Raw genomic sequence first — 18534 nt, forward strand, 5'->3', positions numbered from 1 at the left:
CTTAAAAAAAAAACTACACATACTCTACCAACACAAGCAAAAACATCATATTATTCCAGACTGTATAAAAACTGGCTTATTTTAAGTGTAAAAATACAGACAAATCTAAGCCAAGCGACCAATCTCGCATCACTCCGAGGTGCGAGATGGGTCGCCTGGTGGTGCCCAGCTGGCCTCTCTAATCAGTACTTCGATTGCTGACAGATGATGATGGCAAAATAAGTGCTTCTCCCCCCTTGGATTTGCCTCTTCTACATCCAGGTAAGTAGTTAAAGTACTGGTTATTAATGCCATAGACTGAAAAATTAAGCAACGTCTCAATTACTTGCAGTATTTGTTGGTATGTCAGACTGGCCACCACGAGGGTTACACTGGCTCTCCAGATGTTCGGTGCCTTGATCTCTCGTAATGACCTGCCTGCTGCCACCTTTGAATGGCATATAGCACTGGGGCTTCCTGTTTCTCTTTGTCATAATCTTTCGTAATGAACTGCTGGACCCTCAAACTTTTTCCCCTAGGATGACACAATATGTTACTGGGGCCTCCAGATGCTCTTTGCCGTAACCTTTTGTAGTGACCTTCCTGCAGCTCGCTCAGATTCGCTTCCCTAATAGTGGATTATGTCATTTGATAGGTTCACCATGGCAATGTCTCAAGCACATCGACCCTCGGCCCTCAAGCAGCAGAACAAGAAACACAGAACCCTTGGCCACAGATCCAAGGGCAGTATTGCTAAAACTAACAGAGGTGAGTTTTTTTTTTTTTTTCCCCTCTTGATTGAGGGTTGACAAGCAGTGAAATTTGTTTGAAGGAAAGATTAAACTGTTTTGTGTTTCATATATTCTATTTCAGGAATTAATCACTTACTGCAGACAGATTCTTTTAATATTTACCATTTTTATCATAGCATTCTTCTTTCATTGTCACTAACTCAGTATTATTGTATACACTTTAAATAACTTGTGATTGTCTTTTAATCTGTGTTCTAAAGGTATGTGTCTCATTCATTCCTTCAGGCAGAGTCAGTGCCAAGAACCTGAGTAAAAAGATCAAGTTTGAACTCAGCAGAGAACAGCGGAAAAATAGGGCCAAACAGATCCGAGCAGCCAAGAAAGAGGAGACCGCCTTTCGGAAGCGGTCTCTAGGCACACAGTACAACCCTCCCTTCCTGGTGACAGTAGTGCCACTCAGCCCTTCCATCAACCCCAGGACAGTGCTTGTTGCCCTTGGAGAGTGTGATGAAGGAGCCACAGTGTGCACGAGTCCCCAGGGCATCACACACATCAGGTAAGCCTCATGACATCAAGTGCGAGGCATTTGTTGAACTGTTTCTGTGCTGTCAGATTTTTGTATTTGAGTAGTTGTGTTTTGATGAGAGTTGTTAAAAGTAAATTATCTCAGGACTTATTAAATGAATAAAGAATTTGCTGTATAGGGAAGAAATGGATAAAGCTTCAATTCAGCTGTTCATTTTACTGCTCTCACAATATACATTTACTAACTACTTACTCCTTGACCCATAAAGTTTCATTATTTAACACCAGAAAAGTCTTGCCAATGTGAAACCAGCCAAGAGATCAAAGCTTGCATGTTTATTTCCTAAGTAATTTATGAAGTAATCTAAGTAGCTGTGGATTCTAGGGGGGAAAAAAAATCACACAACTGTTTTAAAGATATATTTTTAAGCTCTTCATCATGAAATACAATGAGGTTTTCCTTCATTTCTTTCAGCTCACAGCGGTTCAAGCAGAGGTTCTCATTTGTCATACCACCTGCCAATGACTTGTATGCCATCTTAGACAGTGTAAAGGTAAGGACATAGACTGTTAGTGAGTGCAGAAATGTTGACTCATGTACAGCCAAGAGTGAAACATGAAAGACCAGTTTGGGATTAAGATGACGAGTGAATATATGCAAGGAGCAGTATATCATTGAGTTTGTTATGACTTAGTGAGTGTAGGAGTGATGAATCATGTACAAGAGTGAAATAATGAAAGAACAATTAGGAATTCAGATGATAAGCGAATATGTGCAAGAAAAGGTTCATTCCTGAGTTTGTGTAGGATGTGGCCAACTCTGAGCCACACAAGATTATTTCTTTGCACAATGGGTTGATGGGGCTAAGAGTGTAAATAATGCATGTATGAGTGTGTGGTGCTTTGTCTAGGCTACCCTGTGTAGGATTGTTGGTCTGGCATATAGATGATAGTTTATCTGCAAGGCATTTTAGTGATCTCGCTTCCTGTGTTCCAGACCACCGACACCTTACTGCTGCTCTGGCCTGGGGAGGAAGAACTTGGTGGGGATGCTGACCTCCTCCTCTCCTCCATCATGGCCCAGGGGCTTCCTACTCCTGTCCATGTTGTCACAGACCTTGAGGAGCTGGCACAGAAGGTGTGGCTCTTCTCAAGTTTGCCTAAAGAATGTCTTTGCGAATCATACATGTTTAGTTAGTACTGTTTGCTTTGTTAAAGTGAGATGCCCCAGCTACCTGTCTAAATGCTCCATTTATTTTTCATATCGGTTAAAGGGATAAGTGCCAAGGGTTTATCATGTTTGGCAGTGCAATATTTTAAGTCACTTCGGACTACCTGGATTGGCACAGGCAGGTTAATACAATGGATCTTGGGTTTGTAGAATAGTGGATGGGTATTTTATTACAAAAGCAAAGGCTGAACTGGGGCAATGAATAGTGACTGTACTTGTGATGTAATCCAGAAAAGTTTAAGGAGAGTTACTGTTGTGACCAAATTGACAGTGTATAATGGTAATCTTTACCTCCACAATAATTCCAGCCAGAATTGTAATGCATAAGCTCCTGGAGTGTAGTGCAATGGTCTATGTGACTATTCCTTTCCATCAGGGGATGACAAGGATAAGAGTGTGAATGATGTGAGTGTGAGTGTGTGGTGCCTTGTCTGGGCTGCCCCATGTGGGATTGCCAGCCTGGTATGTAGATAGATAGAACTGTAAGCTTTCCTGCTGTGTAATATGAAGAATGCTCTCCCAATTGTCTTGTTAGGAGAGAGCTGTAGGCCAGGAGATGGAAACGGATGAATTGGAGCAGGATCTTGGCAGCAAGCTGTCCCTCGAGCCTCACCCAGCCCACTTCAGGCCTCATGTATATCTCGTGTGCTAGCTTCATGAGAGTGTGCAGGGTGTGGACTTGTGCTAATGTGGAGAGCCGTTGTACTTTGATTAATAGACATGTTAATGATCCAGTCCAGCACTAATCATGTTGCTAACTGTAAAGAAAGCCTCCTATTAAAGTGGCTGTTTATTTTTATTATGGAGTAGATGTGTTAATAACCCACTCCAGCACTAACCATGTTGCTAACTGTAAAGAAATTCCCATATTGAAGTGGTTGTTTAGTTTTATTTTGGGGTAGTCATAGATGCATAACTTTTTAATACTAGTGGTCCTTTTCCTTATCTTGAGAAATATCTGACTAACAGTAACAAAGTGACTGTGGTTTTTGCACCCATAATGTTTCCAGGTACCTGATTGTCTAAACTGACCCAGTGTGGTGTTTTTTATTCAAATTTTGTTTTATATAGATGTGGGGTTTGTGTGTGTGTGTGTGTGTGTGTGTGTGTGTTGGTATCTGGGTGTGGGTATGGGTATGTGAGGTGAGTGTTGGTAGGTGTGTGTGTGTGTGTGTGTTGGTATCAGGGTATGTGGGTAGATGTGTGTGTGTGTGTGTTTGTGTTGGTATCTGGGTGTGGGGGGAATGCTTTGTCTCTGCTGTCCTCCTCAAGGGGTCATTAGCCTGGTATATAGATGACTTCATTACAAGTTAAACTTATGACATACAACTTATACAGATACACTTGACTCTGAATATCCATCAGTGACTTAAAAACCAAATCCTCCCAAATAACAGAAGAAACACCAAGTGAAGCAGAACTTGATAAAGGAGATAGAGACAAGGTTCCCAGGGCCTGCCAAGCTGCATACTGTGGAGAAGCCCCAAGATGCTCTCCTGATTCTGAGGCACATTGGCGCACAGAAGCAGAGACCCATCTTCTTCAGGGACAACAGACCACACATCATGGCAGAGAAATTGGAGTTCTTGCCTGAGGTGAGGGAGATTTGGTTGAGGTAGTGTGAGATTTTAAGGTTTATTTGCTCTTATTGCTTGTTTGAACTGGTGGTGGATTTCTGAAGGGAGATTTGATTGTAGTGTAAAGTTTCAAGGCACAGTTTAAGGTATATTTGCTCTTGTGTTTGCATGGACTGGAGGTGCATTTCTGAAATCTGTTGTGATCATTTACTGGAAAGTTCCAGTATTATATAAAGGTAATTGTTGCTCTGCTCAGTTTGTGCTAGGATAGAATGACAAAATTTGAACAAGCTCACTCAAAAAGAAGAATAGTATTGTGATTGTGATTGATTGTGGCAAGCATAGCAGTCATGACAGTAACAGTGGTGGGGGTGGTGGTGGTGGTGGTATTGCAGGGATCCACAGGAACACTAAGGGTGCATGGCTACCTGAGAGGCAAGCCACTCTCCATCAATGGGCTGGTCCACATCCCAGGCTGGGGGGAATTCCAAATGTCTCGCATCAGCATTTACCATCTGGATCCATATCCTTTGGACCAGCGCAGTAAGGAAGGTGACATGATTGATGCAGAGATAAAACTACTGAGTGAGGCTGATCCAGACATCCAGGAGCCCCTTACATCAACGAATGAGGTGAACCAAAGTAGTGTCCTTTGCATCAAGATTAATGAATGTGTAGCTTGGTAATTTTAATGGTAGTGCTAGGCTTGTGAATTCAGGTAGCTTTAATGATTGCCAGACAGGTCAGAAGGGTGATGAATATCAAGATGTGTCAAACAGAGTAGAGTGGCATGAATGAATGATTGCCTCTAGGTTGACCCAATGGAAGGGGAGCAGACCTGGCCAACAGAGGAGGAACTTGCTGAGGCTGAGAAGCTCACAGCTCCCAAGACACGCACCAAGCGGGTTCCCAAGGGCACCTCAGACTACCAAGCTGCCTGGATCATTGACAGTGACAATGGTAGACACACTGATGCATTTTGTCTTTTTCCATGCACCAAAGTTTTATGAATTTTTCTGAATAGACACCAGTGATACTCAGTCATTAATTGCTGTATTGATATGGAATTAAAATGTCCTTGCAATAGTTTTTAGACAATTATTACGGCTGTATAGAATTGCTTGTTTGTGTAACGTGAAGAAAGCATTAGTACCAAGTATGAGAATGATGGTAATGCCTGTAATATGGAAGAATACACCAATTATTATGGCCATACATGATTTCCTTGCTTGTTTATGTGACAGAGGAAGGAAGCGTTGGCGATGATGAGGATGAGGATGATGGGGATAACAGTAATATGGAAGAATATGCCCCAGTGGATGCCATGTCTCAGGATGGCTGTGAGGAAGATGGCAATGACGAGGATGAGGAGAGTGAAGAGGAAGAGGAATACGAGACAGTGACAGTGACAGAGAATGAGGGCGCCAACTATGACGAGAAGGTAGACTATGGAGAGGAGATGGACGCCCTGCAAAAGATGAGAGGTGAGTTGTGGTGATGGCAGTTGTCATGTTATCTTTCATGTAAGAGGGGCACTGACTAAGGGCAACAAAGAGAGAGAGAGAGAGAAAACACTAGAAAGGCCCACTGAGGTGCCAGTCATAAAAGAAAAGTCAAAAGTGTCATCCAAATTGTTAGTGAGTAGTGTATATATAAGTGCAGACTTACCACTGGAAATCATCCGCTTGTACACCAGTTCTTGAATCACTGTACAGTTCAATTACAGAACCATGAAAATACATGATTCCGGTTTTTAACTCATTGTGCAGCTACAATTCAGTATTACAGAGCAACAAGATGTTTATTATTGTTATTATTATTATTGTTGTTCCCAGTTCTTGAATCACTGTACAACTGCCATTCATTATTACAGAGGCAAGAGAAGATGCAGTGTTCCCAGATGAGGTGGACACTCCCCAGGATGTGGCAGCTCGGATCAGGTTTCAGAAGTACCGAGGCCTCCAGAGTTTCCGCACCTCAGTCTGGGACCCCAATGAGAACCTGCCCCTTGACTACTCCAGGATATTCCAGTTTGAAGACTTCCACCGCACTAGAAAGCGTGTACTGCGGGACGAGACTCATGGAGCTGAGGTAAAGAATTACTTGTTTTACTCTCAGACACTTGAGATATTCTAGGAAATATTGTGAAGCTTTGAAATTTACATTCCTGAAAGAGGCATAAGGGGGGACCTGATAGAAATAATGGCTTTAAGTTTGAAAGAGTTAAATAAAAAAAACAGGAAGAAATTGGTTCTCAAATAAAGTGTTAGATTAATGGAGTGGACTCAGTAATCAGGTTGTTAGTGCTGAGTCATTAGGGAGCTTTAAAAGAAGATTAGACAAATTTATGGATGGTGATGATAGGTGGAAATAGGTAGGTATGTTTCATACAGGGACTGCCTCACATTGGCCTCACAGCTTCTTGCAGCTTCCCTTATTTTCTTAAATTGTTATGTTTGAGAGATGTGACCATGCCATGTATTTTTACCAAATGTCTCATGGAAGCCTGAACTGAGATTGGTAATGTCTGGTTTGCCTCAGCCTGGAGGGTATTTGATGATAGACGTGAAGGAAGTGCCACATCACCTGTACAAGGAGCACGTAGCCACCCACTCCCCTCTGGTGGTGTTTGGCCTCCTCCCCCATGAGCAGAAGATGTCTGTGGTGAACCTTGTCATCAAGTCCCATCCACAGGGCCACTTCCGCCCCATCAAGTCCAAGGAGCGCCTCATTTTCCACGTGGGCTTTCGTAGGTTTGCCAACTGCCCAATCTTCAGTGAACACTCTACCGGCAACAAGCATAAGGTGAGGTGGCTCTTGCAGTGGCTCAGTGTTTTACTTGGTTAATGAAAGCAAAGTGTTGAGTCACATCAAACTTGGAATATGTTGGCAAGAAATGGTTTGTCTTTTCTTGATGGTAAGTTGTGAGTTTTATGTGTTGTTAATCTCTTCATCTTATTATTTTATTGTGTTACATGATATATACAGTTCCCATCACACCAAATTGAAAAGACCTCAAAATTTCAGTAAAATCAAAGGCAGATTATGAAGATGTGAGATGAGAAGTGTTCATTATGTGCTGGTACTGCTTTGCTCACCACACATTCCCCCAAACAGTTTGCTCGGTACTTCCACCCTGGCAGCACTGTTGTGGCCACCATGTTTGCACCAATCACCTACTCTCCAGCCTCAGTGCTTGTGTTCCGGCAGCGAGGGGATGGAGCACAGGTGAGGGAGAGAAGATGTTGTATTCCTTGGCTAAATTCTTGACGTCAGTCAGAGAATATCACTGTAACCTAAGATATTTACTCTCTGAAGATTGAGAGATAGTGTTTATTTATTGGCTAATTAAATTTTTTCAACAGGATTTAGTGGCTACAGGCTTTCTGCTAAGTGTTGACCCCAAGAGGATAGTAACCAAGAGAGTGGTACTGAGTGGCCATCCATTCAAGGTAAGTGTGCTGCTCATCAGAAATAAAGACTGGAAATACCTGAGAACACTTGTTTATAGATTACATGTGTTTCCTGTGGCTACTCACTCCATGGCTGTGTGAAGGAATCCTGCCCCCACTAACCCTGTTTGTCCCGCAGGTGAACCGTAAGACAGCTGTGGTGCGCTACATGTTCTTTAACCGGGAGGATGTGATGTGGTTCAAGCCGGTGGAGCTGCGGACCAAGTGGGGCCGGCGGGGACACATCAAGGAGCCTCTAGGTGGGTTGACTGGCATGCATGTGTATCTTGGGTGGTGGTGAGTGGGTAAGGGGGCTGTGGATGCGAATTTGTGTAGTATAAGTGTCCTGAAGTGGATGAGGGGGCTGTGGGTGTGAGGAGACCTTTCTCTGATGCTGATTTTTGCAGTATGTGCCCTGAAGTGGGTGAGGGGGCTGTGGGTGTGGGTAGGCCTTTCTCTGATGTTGATTTTTGTAGTATGTGTCCTGAAGTGGGTGAGGGGACTGCGGGTACGAGTAGGCCTTTCCCTGATGCTGATTTGAGTAGTATAAATGCCACAAATATTGCATGGATTTGGTTTTGTGGCTACTGGAAACTCACTAATATTTTCAATTTTTAGTTAATTTATCCTACTTACATCTTATTTGTTGTCTTCTTTTCTCCTTTTCTAGTTTCATCTTATATAATGTAGTACTTAATGTGTTGTAGGATAACCACAGTTGTATATGACCCAAACACCCCTTACCCTACCCCCAGGAACCCACGGACACATGAAGTGCTTCTTTGACGGGCAGCTCAAGTCACAGGATACAGTTCTGCTGCACCTTTACAAGCGTATGTTCCCCAAGTGGACCATGGACCCCTTTGTTGCCAGACCACCTCCACTCTACACCTTCCACTCAGCCCACAATGCAGACAGTGATGATGATGATGAGGATGAGGAAGAAAGACAGCAACCTTTAAGAAAAAAGAGCAAAATGGTAAAATTCTTCTCCTGAAAATATCATATTAGTTATATTTGGAATTTATTTATTTGTGCTGTTACTTCCCATGACTGCCACATCAGTGCTCAGGCAGGACTGCCCCTGTGAAATGTCGTAATAAACATACAGGTCTTGTGTTGTTGTGTTATTTTTATAAGCTTAAATCCCGTTGTGTGTGTGTCAAAAGAAAAGTGAGGAATATGCTGGATGTGTAGCAGGAAGGGATTCTATATGTTATCAGTATGAGAATAACAGTACAGGTTCATTCAAATACCCTGTTGAGTGAAAGTATACTAAGTGCAGCTGTGAGATGTCCCCTGGCAGTATTACACTTAAATGGATGACAGACTCCAGCTTGGAAGTGAGAAAAAAAGAGGAAAGTGATTCTCAAACTGACTGATAGATGAATGGAGCAGACTCAGTCATCAGGTTGTTAGAGCTGAGTCAATAGGGAGCTTTAAAAAATTAGACAAATTCATACATGGAGATAAGTGGAAATAAGTATGCATATTTTCAAGGAAGAATGCCATGTGTAGGCCTGATGGCTTCTTGCAGCATCCCTTATTTTCTTATATAATACTGGCATGTGCAAACAAACTCGATCTAACCCAGCAGTGCCTTAGAATTGAGTAGTAGTTTTTATTTATTTATTTATTTATTTATTTATCTATTTTTACGTAGGAGGGTCACTGGCCAAGGGAAACAAAATGATGGTTCCAGTAAGACTTGAATTCCTTCAAGAGGGAGGTTTCAAGACACTTATTCATCATTTTTTGACCACTGCTTTGACCCTTTTGTGGGACTGGCATTTCAGTGGACACTTTTTTTTATTGGATTTTTGTTGCCCTTGACCAGTGTCCTTCCTACATAAAAAAAAAAAAAAAAAAAAAGGTATATAGACAGATTTAGTAAAGGGAGAGAAACAGTACATTGGTAGGAAACTAATATTGCAAGTATGTCCCAGTCAATGATAAATAAACTTCATTATCAATATGTTCCATGATTTTATGAACTTGCTGGATGAGAATCGTGGATTTTTATGAGGATGTGGGTGGATGTATGTGATGTTACGAGTATGGGCATGTATACGATATGGATGTGTATGGTATTATGAGTGTATTGGGTGGGTGGGTGCATTCATTATAAGTGTGGATGAGTTTATGTGATGTTAGGAGGGTGGACAACTTTATGTGATGTTATGGGTGTGGGTATGTGTATGATGTGGGTGTATGTGATGTTATGGGTGAGTTTGAAGGGATTGGGAGTGCGTATGTGATGTTGTGGGTGCTACGAGGGAGTATGTGACATTATGGGGTGCTGATTGGGTGTATACGATATGTGGATGTGTTCAGTGGATGTACGTGATGATGTGCGCGAGTTGCATGGGCGTATATGATTCTATGGGTGTTGCGTGTGTTTGTGATGTGGGTGTGATGTTTATGATGCTAAGATGGTGTATGTGATTATGTGACGGAGCTGAATAGGTGTATATGACCTAATGGATGTCATGAAGGTGTATGTGACATAACATAGACGGAATAACTAGACATCAGATAGAAATAGCTGATGATGATGATGATGATAATTTGAACCGGTACTAATACTACACTAATCGAAGGCAATCACATAAAAAAACATAACTAGAAAATAAATTAAGCTTAAGGAAACTAAAATAAAATGGAATATATTAAGAATGAGTAATAAAAACAAAATGAGCGCATGTCGACAGTCAGTTGTCTTCCCAGTCTCCTCTCTTTCGGCCTTTTTCAGCAGTAGCAACATGGTTGAGACGTAAGTACCCGCCAAACTTTATTTTTATCTCGATTTATTTCATCCATCCGACCAGTTAGACAGTAACCAATGTGATATACTCAACTAGGAACTATTAGATTATAGGATTAGTAGCTGTTTAGGGATGAGTGACATGTATTACAGGCGATATTAGTGAAAGAAGTGCAATGTTTACATCCAGTGGGTCGGCCAGGTTGTGCATGCCTTGACTTGTTATTGGGGAACTTTAGCTGTGGTAATTCTGAGCCGCGTTTTGATTTGTGTGGTGAAATGAGGTACGCTGAAGGCTTATTTTATGGGTATTATTAAGATTCAAGCACCTTTTAGGTTAGGTGATGGTAGATATGAGTCCAGAATTCCTTATTGTGTGGCAGTATTGTGCAAGGAACGATGGTATAGTACAGTGGTTCTCAAACTATGGGTCGCGAGATCAATTTTGATGGGTCGCAGGGACACAGGAACATTATCATGCTTTCAGTGTTTCAGTGTATTTCAGTTACTTAATTGAATTGTTCTTCTTTAACCACAAATTACTTTTGTTTTGTATGTTCATCTTCCCCCCCACCTCCCTCCTCCTGGGCCCCACGTCTCTGACTTGTGTACACAAGCTGTACACATTATTTATTTTTTTTTCCAAAATAAAGTGCATATGTCATTGTACATTTTCTTTCTCTTTACTCTGGGTCGCGAAGGAATGAAATGTTCCAAACAGGGTCGCTCATAAAAAAAAGGTTTGAGAACCACTGGTATAGTATGTTATGTGTTATTAAGATTTGGTGTTCCTTTGTGGTAGGATAGGTTATGTTAGAGTCCAGAATTCCTTACTTTGTGGTATTAACATGAAGGAAGTAATAACAGTGCAAAGAATTTCCCCTTATATTCCTTTTCAATTTTGGTGCCACAGTGAAGCTGCTGGCATCCCGTGTTGAGGTATCAGGATTCTTTTTACACATTTTTTCAAGTGGGTGGCGCTGTCCTCTCTCCCTGTGTGGTGTACAGATACACATTATGGCTAGCCAGGTGGCCGCGCTCAGGCACCTCAGTGGCGTGGCTGGTGCCTTAGCCACTCAATTTTGATGTGTTGTGTAGGGAAAGCCCTCCTTTTGTGGTAATCCAGCTGGGAGTCTCTCTCTCTCTCTCTCTCTCTCTCTCTCTCTCTCTCTCTCTCTCTCTCTCTCTCTCTCTCTCTCTCTCTCTCTCTCTCTCTCTCACAAGGGTGTGTGTTGCAGGGGGAAGACAGCGGCCCCAGCCCCGGCCAAGAGGCTGCGGGTGAGGAAGAAGAAACCCGCAGACCCCGCCCTGCGTAAGAAGGTTGCCAAGCCAAAGAGGGTTGCCCCAGCCAAGCCTGCGGAAGTAAAGCCCAAGGTTAAGCGACCACCCAGGCTCACCAAGGCTCAGATCGCCAAGGCCAGAGTTGCCAAGGCTGCTGCTAAGGCTGAAAAGGCCAAGGCAGCTAAGACCAAGCCTGCTGAAGCCAAGAAGCCAGCCCCCGCCAAGGCCCCGGCCGATGGATCCAAGAAGCTGCCGGCTGTGCCTGAGATCCTCCTCAAGCGCAGGAAGAGGAGGATTGCCACCAAAAAACACAAGATTGCCGCCATCATTCAGGTAATGTACCCTCTGGCTGTCATTGTCTGTGCCCTGTGCTCTCAGTTTCTATTTAAATATGTATAGATGCTGTCTTGTAATAGAAATGGTTCACAGAATGTCATCTGTCCATTTGCCTGCATACCTATGTTTTTATGATCTGTCTGTCTGCCTCTGTATCTACATATTGTGATCCGTGTTTCCTAGTAAATTACCACAGCAAATTCACGGCATTGGCAGTGAGCACGGGCATGCAAGACGCCATAAATTTACAGCGTTGGCACTGGGCGGATTAACTCAAAGCCTTATTAGCCTCACATTTTCACATGGACTAATAAAAGTGACAGGAGTGCAGGGATGGCCACACTGACAGCTTTCCTCCCCCCAGGCCAAGAAGGCTCTGAGGTCCAAGCGCATGAAGATCTTCCGTCGTGCCGAGAAGTACATCAAGGAGTACCGCAAGGTGGAGAAGCAGGAGATTGACCTCATCAGGACAGCCAAGAAGGAGGGCTCCGTGATTGTGCCGGCTGAGGCTAAGCTGGCCTTTGTCATCAGGATCAGGGGGTGAGGGCTCCTGCTACATTCACTTTGTTCACTGTGGAGAGGAAGTGGCCAGTGTGAGGGCTTTCTTCTGTGTTAACTTCACCTTTGTATGCGTGGGGAGGAAATTGCTCATGCGTTTTCTTTCTTACAGTGTGAACCAGGTCCACCCCAAGGTCCGCAAGGTGCTGCAGCTGTTCCGCCTGCTGCAGATCAACAATGGTGTCTTCGTTAAGTTGAACAAGGTATGTGTAATAGGTAATACTGTAATGTGGGACTTTTCCTATGGTTAAAGGTTTAGTTTTTTCTATTTGTGAAATGCTCCCCTGTGATGGCTATAGATGAGGTGCTCCCCAGCTCATTATTGCAGGAAGCACTTTGCTGTAAGATGTATTGAGAATTTCTTAAATTGACCAATTGATGTGGTCATGTTTTTTAATTTCATTTTAGATTATTGCATTGTTTTATCTTTCCTCTTGGTCCTCTGTCTCTCTTGGAGTGGATGCTTCTGTTGGCTGTGCCTGTCCACTATCTGTTTATATATCAGGCTGGCAATCACACACAGGGTAGCCCAGACAAAGCACCACACACTCATAAACATGTCTTTCACACTCTCAGCCCATGACCATTATGATATCACAATGTTTCAGGCCACGATCAACATGCTGCGTATTGCTGAGCCCTTCATTGCCTGGGGCTATCCCAACCTGAAGACTGTGAAGCAGCTGGTGTACAAGCGAGGCTTTGGCAAGATTGAGCACCGCCGCATCCCACTCACCAACAATGAAATGATTGAAAAGAAACTGAGTGAGTACATGATTGAGTGTATATGGTCTGAGGAATGCTTTGCTCTGAAGGGAGGTGAGCCAGGGATCTTGAAGGGGAGATTAACAATAAATAATAATACTGATACTAAGATCTGTTACAAGCAAAAATAGCATTACCACTTCCTTGTACTGATGATTTGAATAATGTTGCAGAGTCCAAGGGCATCATCTGTGTTGAGGATCTTGTCCATGAAATCTACACTGTGGGTGACAACTTCCAAGCCGCCACCAACTTCCTGTGGCCCTTCAAGGTGGGTTGCTTCGCATTCAATCATACATTCATTTATGTATCACAGAATAGTGAAAGAAGTGATGTTGAGAGATCTGTGAATTTCCAGTTCAAAAGTTATCATGATGTTGGATGCCAGTATAAAAGTCAGTCTTGATGGTGTTAGATATGGATATTGTTTTATTTCTTGCAGCTTAACAACCCAACTGGTGGATGGAGGAAGAAGACCACTCACTTTGTGGAGGGTGGTGATTTTGGCAACAGGGAGGACCAGATCAACAGCCTGTTGGCCAGAATGATCTAAATGAAATAAACTAAGAGGAAGGATGACTTGTTTTACATTCACTTGTTAGGAATAATTGGATCATATCTTATTTGGAGGGAGAAATGGAGGTAAAACCAAATTTTGGTAAAGAATATAAGTCCCAAAGCTTTGTACTGCAAGTTCTGTCCATTAATGGCCAAACTGAGGTGGTTCTCTGCTTCCTCTGGGATGCACTGGTTTTTGTTCTGCTCCATGGAATACTACTGGAAGAGTTATGGTGGCTGCTGGTAGTGGTCATTCATCTGGCAGGCCACTCAGCGAGGTGTCCAGTCTTTTGTATGACTCCAGAATGATTGTTAGATTTATAAGCAGGTGGAAGTCCTGATTAGTTTATCCTATTGACAAGAAGCCTTCTTTTGAAAGTGACTGCAGTGGTAGTATGGAGATGACCTGGAAGGTGTGCAAGTGAGGGGAGTTGTGATGTCTTCCTTGGTTTGTCCATGAAGGGAAAGAGTGCCAAGAGTTGACTTAGAAGGGAGGTGTGGGTGTGATAAAGTGAGGGAAGAAGTCCAGAATAAAGGCAATGTAAAGAATGGATGCCTGACAAGAAGCAGCTGGTGACATTTCTGTATGCTATCACCAGGTGGACACAAAAGCTTTATGTACCCTACTATTGCACACTCCATCTATCAAAGGTAATCCAACACTACTGTCTGTACATGTAAGTGGTCTAGCCAACACATCCACTTCATTCCACTTAAGTACTTTCACTGCCCTCTCCATGTGACAAATCAATAATAAATTATTGATTTATTGTACTTTTGTGGTGTATGGTGGAGGAATGAGACTTCCTCTCCATAGGGGACTGACAGGACTATGAGTGTGCAAGTGTGGTGCTTTGGGCCCTCCTATGTGAGATCATGAACTAGGTATATGAATAGATTACAGTACCTCTCATGATTCATACCACTATATCCAATCAAATGCAGTATATTGAAAAACTTTTATTGCTTCAAGATCATGTCCATATAAGCTCCAGTAAGGAGATCCTCCTGCTTGACACCCAGCTTCTCCTGCAGGTCTAAGGCAATCTTCTCTCCTTCTTCCAAAGACTGGTCATCATTCAGCATTACCTGTTGTGGATGGACGATTTGATTAGTGAATACATTTTTGATCCCTTGTCTGGTATAAATTATGATCTGCAGCAGAGATATACATGCATGGAACAATGGGTTAATTGGCCTTATGCTCTCACAGGGCAATAAAGGAGGGAAGGATTGCTTGCCTTTTGCTCTTGTTGGGCATTGGGGCTATAACTTGACTTAAGACCTGTATCTCTTGTGTAAAGGAACAGGGCTTCATGAAAGACAAACCCAAATTGTTTTTTTAGTACTAGTAAATGAAATACTGTCCATTTAGACAGGAATAAGTGTGAATGTGTGGTGAGATACTCTGTTTAGATGGGGATAAGTGAGAATGTGGACCCTTGTCTGGGCTATTCTACGTGTGAAGCATTTGCAAGTACACGTGTTACAGTATTTTTTGACTTGCAGAAAGCATCGACACAGCTTGGTGCCTTGGCAATTTACTTATTCTATTTAAGTATGGTCTCTGTGGCCAACTCCTTATTTTTATACAGCAGTTTTTATCTCGCCATTTTTTATGGGTATGGATTGGGGATGTTCAGTCTGAAGCCCATCCACCTGAAGATGGCATGCCACAAGGAAGTAGTGTCACACTCTTTGCTGTGACTATAAACAGTGTCATCAGTGTGTTTCCAGGAGTTTGTGGTAGCCTATATGTTGATGACTTGTCAATCTCCTTTTCTGTGGCATGGATACCACTGATTGAGAGAAAGTCACAGTTAGTAATTAATAGGATTTCTTGGTGGGCTGCAACTTGGAGATTTAGTTTCTTGGCTTCAAAGACTGCCTTTGTGCCATACATTTACAGTACGCCACTTTCTGGTGGCGTCCCAGTCTTGTGAAGCCACGTTGATGCAGTGCCACAAACCAAATTAGTCAATGAATCGTCTGGGTCATCCTATGAAGGAATGCTGGCCTGGTATATATATATTGGAAGATAGACAGACACAAATAAAATGAGTGAATAACCTGTCACCTACCTCAAGTTCCATGAAGTCCCCAAGATTTTCCACCTTATCAACATGAATTCTTGTCTGGCCAACCATGTACAGTGTCCTGGTCTTCTTGACAGATCCTTTAACTCCAAGGGAACGACTCAATAATAGTTTTATGTCGTCACTTAGCTCTCCAGCCTTCCTTTCCACCTAGCATGGAAGAATAGTTAAAATTCATGTGAAACTTTCTTCACAACATACTGCCTCCTGACACTGATACAGTGAGGACAGTAAGCACAGATGAAGCTATTACAACAAATTATGAGAAGGATACTTATGATGTCCCAACCTTAACAAAGTCGCTGCATTTGGGACCCTCCTGATCTGGTCGCTCATAATATATCAACTCTTCTCTTTTATCCTGAAAGGTAAATACAAATCAGTAATTACCTTGGTGAGCAACTGTATTTTATGAATGATAAGCATCGATGAACATTGATTTGCTGCACCTGAAACTTTAACCTATTATGAGAAACTGGGCTCTAGCGTGTATAAGGAAGTGAGAAGGTTTCTTAAGTTGTTTCACAACTTTTAGAATATCCCCTTTCCACCAGGGGCTGACGGGGCTAGGAGTGTGAATGATGGGTGTGGTGTTTTGTTTGAGCTGTCCCATGTACAATTGCTAGCCAGGTATATAGACAGATTACAACATAGCTTAAACTGGCACTAATAGGAATGCAGCTAAGATTCTAAAGTTGCAAACAAGCACTTTAATAGATGTGGATGACGGGCAAGGACCTTGATAACCCTGAGCTTGAGTCTCCCCTGTGGTGTGTTGAAGAAGGTGTCCTCCTGGTACAGCACTTCCCCGCTGCTCTGGGACAACTCGGCAGCAATCTTGTGCAGCTTGGCCACATCCTGCACTCTTGCCTTGATCTCAGTGTTGCGTGGCATCTCCTTGTCTGCAATACACAGGGTCACTTGTAAAACCAGGGGCTGATGGGGCTGCGAGTGTAAATGATGTGTATGAGTGTGGTGCTAGATTTATGTATCGATTTATGAAATTAATTCAAAAGGCAGTAGATTTGTGGTTGTTCATGGCAAATAGGCTGTCAGGTTATTTAGCTGGCACAATTCTCTCTCTTACTCTCCTCCCCAACCCACCACAACCATCTACCTTTCCTCCCCAACGCACCACAGCCATATCACTCCCCTCCCAAACACCACAACCCTCTCTTATTCCTCTCCCCAACATACCACAACTCTCTCTTTCCCAACTCACCACAACCCTATCTCTCTCCTCCCCAACCTACCACAACCCTGTCTCACTCATCTCCCCAACCCGCCACAATCCTCTCTCACTCTTCCCCAGTCCACCACAACCCTGTCACACTCCTCCCCAACCCACCACGACCCTGTCTCTCTTCCCCCACCCACCACAATCCTCTCCCTTTTCTCCCCACCTCCCACAAACCCAAGCTCGCTATCTCCCCTGAAACACAGTAGCTAGTAACAACAAGGCAGTGACAAGCAGTAACACACACACGCACATACAGTGACAAACAAAAGTAACACTAACAAGCAGAAACAATGACTGACACACGAACACATGCACAGTGACAAGCAGTAAAAGAAAATATACATGGTAGCAAGCGGTAACATTAATACGAATACAGTAACACACACAGCTAGTCACACACAGCCGCCGGACAAGACAGCGGCTTAAGATCATTGCTGAGAGAGAGAGAGAATATACAGCTAATCTTTCTCCTCAGTTCACTATCCACAGCCTCTTTCTCTCTCATGGCTCCTCTCATCTCAGTTCTCCGTGGCTAAGACTAGTTATTACCACTGTTTCTCTGGAGTGATGTGTAGCATACCTTTTAAAACTTGCTCCTTTTCAAACTGGTCACTTGAATCATTTCCCTTTGCTTTTTTTTTTTTTTTAGTCCCCCAGGGACCTCGAATATATAGCCATTTCCTGCTATAGTGGCTTATGTAATATGTGAATGCACTTTTATTACTTTCCTTTTCTTATCTTCAATTCTATCAGTGGATTTTATTATCATTATTGTCCTATTTAAAGGCGAGGGCTGTCTGTCTGTCTGTGCGTTTATCATTAATAGGAGGATGTTTAATAATTCTACTGTAAATGAGACCTTTCCCCGTGATCTTTTCCTCTCATGTCTAATAGCAGTCTATATATCCCAGGCCATTCAAGCAATATTATAGGTGAAATGTGTCAACCGGCCTTTCAATTTCTCTTGTCTGCCTTTTTTTTTTTCCAGTCCATTCCCGGCAAAATTACTCTTGTCATGTCTTTATCAATCTAATTCTACATTTCTCTGTCTATTGGGTGCTCTTCTATTACATTTTGCGGTTAATCTAACCTGTTAATGAAGTCTACGACAGCGGAATGCTAAAGTTCTTGAGAGAGAGAGAGAGAGAGAGAGAGAGAGAGAGAGAGAGAGAATTATTACACGAGTATTGATCGAAACAGCCACGTAAGATTTCCCTTCATAAATATACAACATTCTCCTTCTTAATCATTGACACCCCAGTAACGTCCCGGACCCATTAGCCGGTGTAGCTGTGAGGGGATGAAATAATTGGTCCACCTCCAACTTCCACCCAGCAGACGACACCCGAGTTTCGGATCTTGCTGCAAAACGAAATTCGGGATTTTTATAAGAAAATTACATTAAATCACAAAATATATA

General features: G+C 42.8%; 3 protein-coding genes across 12 annotated transcripts; 2 read left to right on the plus strand and 1 right to left on the minus strand.

Moving 5' to 3' along the window:
• Positions 1 to 117: 117 nt before the first annotated feature.
• LOC135109379 (pre-rRNA-processing protein TSR1 homolog) lies at positions 118 to 8633 on the plus strand. Of its 2 annotated transcripts, XM_064020777.1 has the most exons (16): positions 118 to 261; positions 635 to 747; positions 1017 to 1287; positions 1732 to 1810; positions 2254 to 2394; positions 3023 to 3121; positions 3885 to 4082; positions 4460 to 4696; positions 4877 to 5024; positions 5309 to 5548; positions 5938 to 6155; positions 6606 to 6869; positions 7182 to 7292; positions 7430 to 7516; positions 7656 to 7776; positions 8272 to 8633. In XM_064020777.1, exons 2-16 carry the CDS (start codon positions 642 to 644, stop codon positions 8511 to 8513), a joined length of 2562 nt encoding a protein of 853 aa, XP_063876847.1. In that variant the 5' UTR covers positions 118 to 261; positions 635 to 641; the 3' UTR covers positions 8514 to 8633. The 2 variants fall into 2 exon arrangements, with proteins under 2 accessions (XP_063876847.1, XP_063876848.1); XM_064020778.1 differs by lacking the exon at positions 3023 to 3121 and having other exon boundaries at positions 119 to 261.
• A 1509-nt stretch (positions 8634 to 10142) lies between these two features.
• On the plus strand, positions 10143 to 13796 carry LOC135109386 (large ribosomal subunit protein uL30-like). 2 transcript variants are annotated; one of them, XM_064020794.1, is made up of 7 exons: positions 10143 to 10289; positions 11519 to 11894; positions 12262 to 12437; positions 12568 to 12658; positions 13064 to 13220; positions 13394 to 13549; positions 13636 to 13796. In XM_064020794.1, the coding sequence occupies exons 1-7, from the start codon at positions 10192 to 10194 to the stop codon at positions 13665 to 13667; spliced, it is 1086 nt and encodes a 361-aa protein (XP_063876864.1). In that variant the 5' UTR covers positions 10143 to 10191; the 3' UTR covers positions 13668 to 13796. The 2 variants fall into 2 exon arrangements, with proteins under 2 accessions (XP_063876864.1, XP_063876863.1); XM_064020793.1 differs by having other exon boundaries at positions 13394 to 13491; positions 13663 to 13796.
• A 929-nt stretch (positions 13797 to 14725) lies between these two features.
• LOC135109391 (adenylate cyclase CyaB-like) lies at positions 14726 to 18275 on the minus strand. 8 transcript variants are annotated; one of them, XM_064020810.1, is made up of 5 exons: positions 18205 to 18275; positions 16613 to 16776; positions 16164 to 16235; positions 15860 to 16024; positions 14726 to 14867 (listed from the first exon to the last, which is right to left on the minus strand). In XM_064020810.1, exons 2-5 carry the CDS (start codon positions 16766 to 16768, stop codon positions 14739 to 14741), a joined length of 522 nt encoding a protein of 173 aa, XP_063876880.1. In that variant the 5' UTR covers positions 16769 to 16776; positions 18205 to 18275; the 3' UTR covers positions 14726 to 14738. The 8 variants fall into 8 exon arrangements, with proteins under 8 accessions (XP_063876880.1, XP_063876877.1, XP_063876878.1 ...); XM_064020807.1 differs by lacking the exon at positions 18205 to 18275 and adding an exon at positions 17695 to 17853; XM_064020808.1 differs by lacking the exon at positions 18205 to 18275 and adding an exon at positions 17664 to 17775.
• Positions 18276 to 18534: the final 259 nt, after the last annotated feature.

Source organism: Scylla paramamosain, chromosome 18 (assembly GCF_035594125.1).
Source record: "Scylla paramamosain isolate STU-SP2022 chromosome 18, ASM3559412v1, whole genome shotgun sequence".
In the NCBI taxonomy this organism is placed as follows: Eukaryota; Metazoa; Arthropoda; class Malacostraca; order Decapoda; family Portunidae; genus Scylla; species Scylla paramamosain.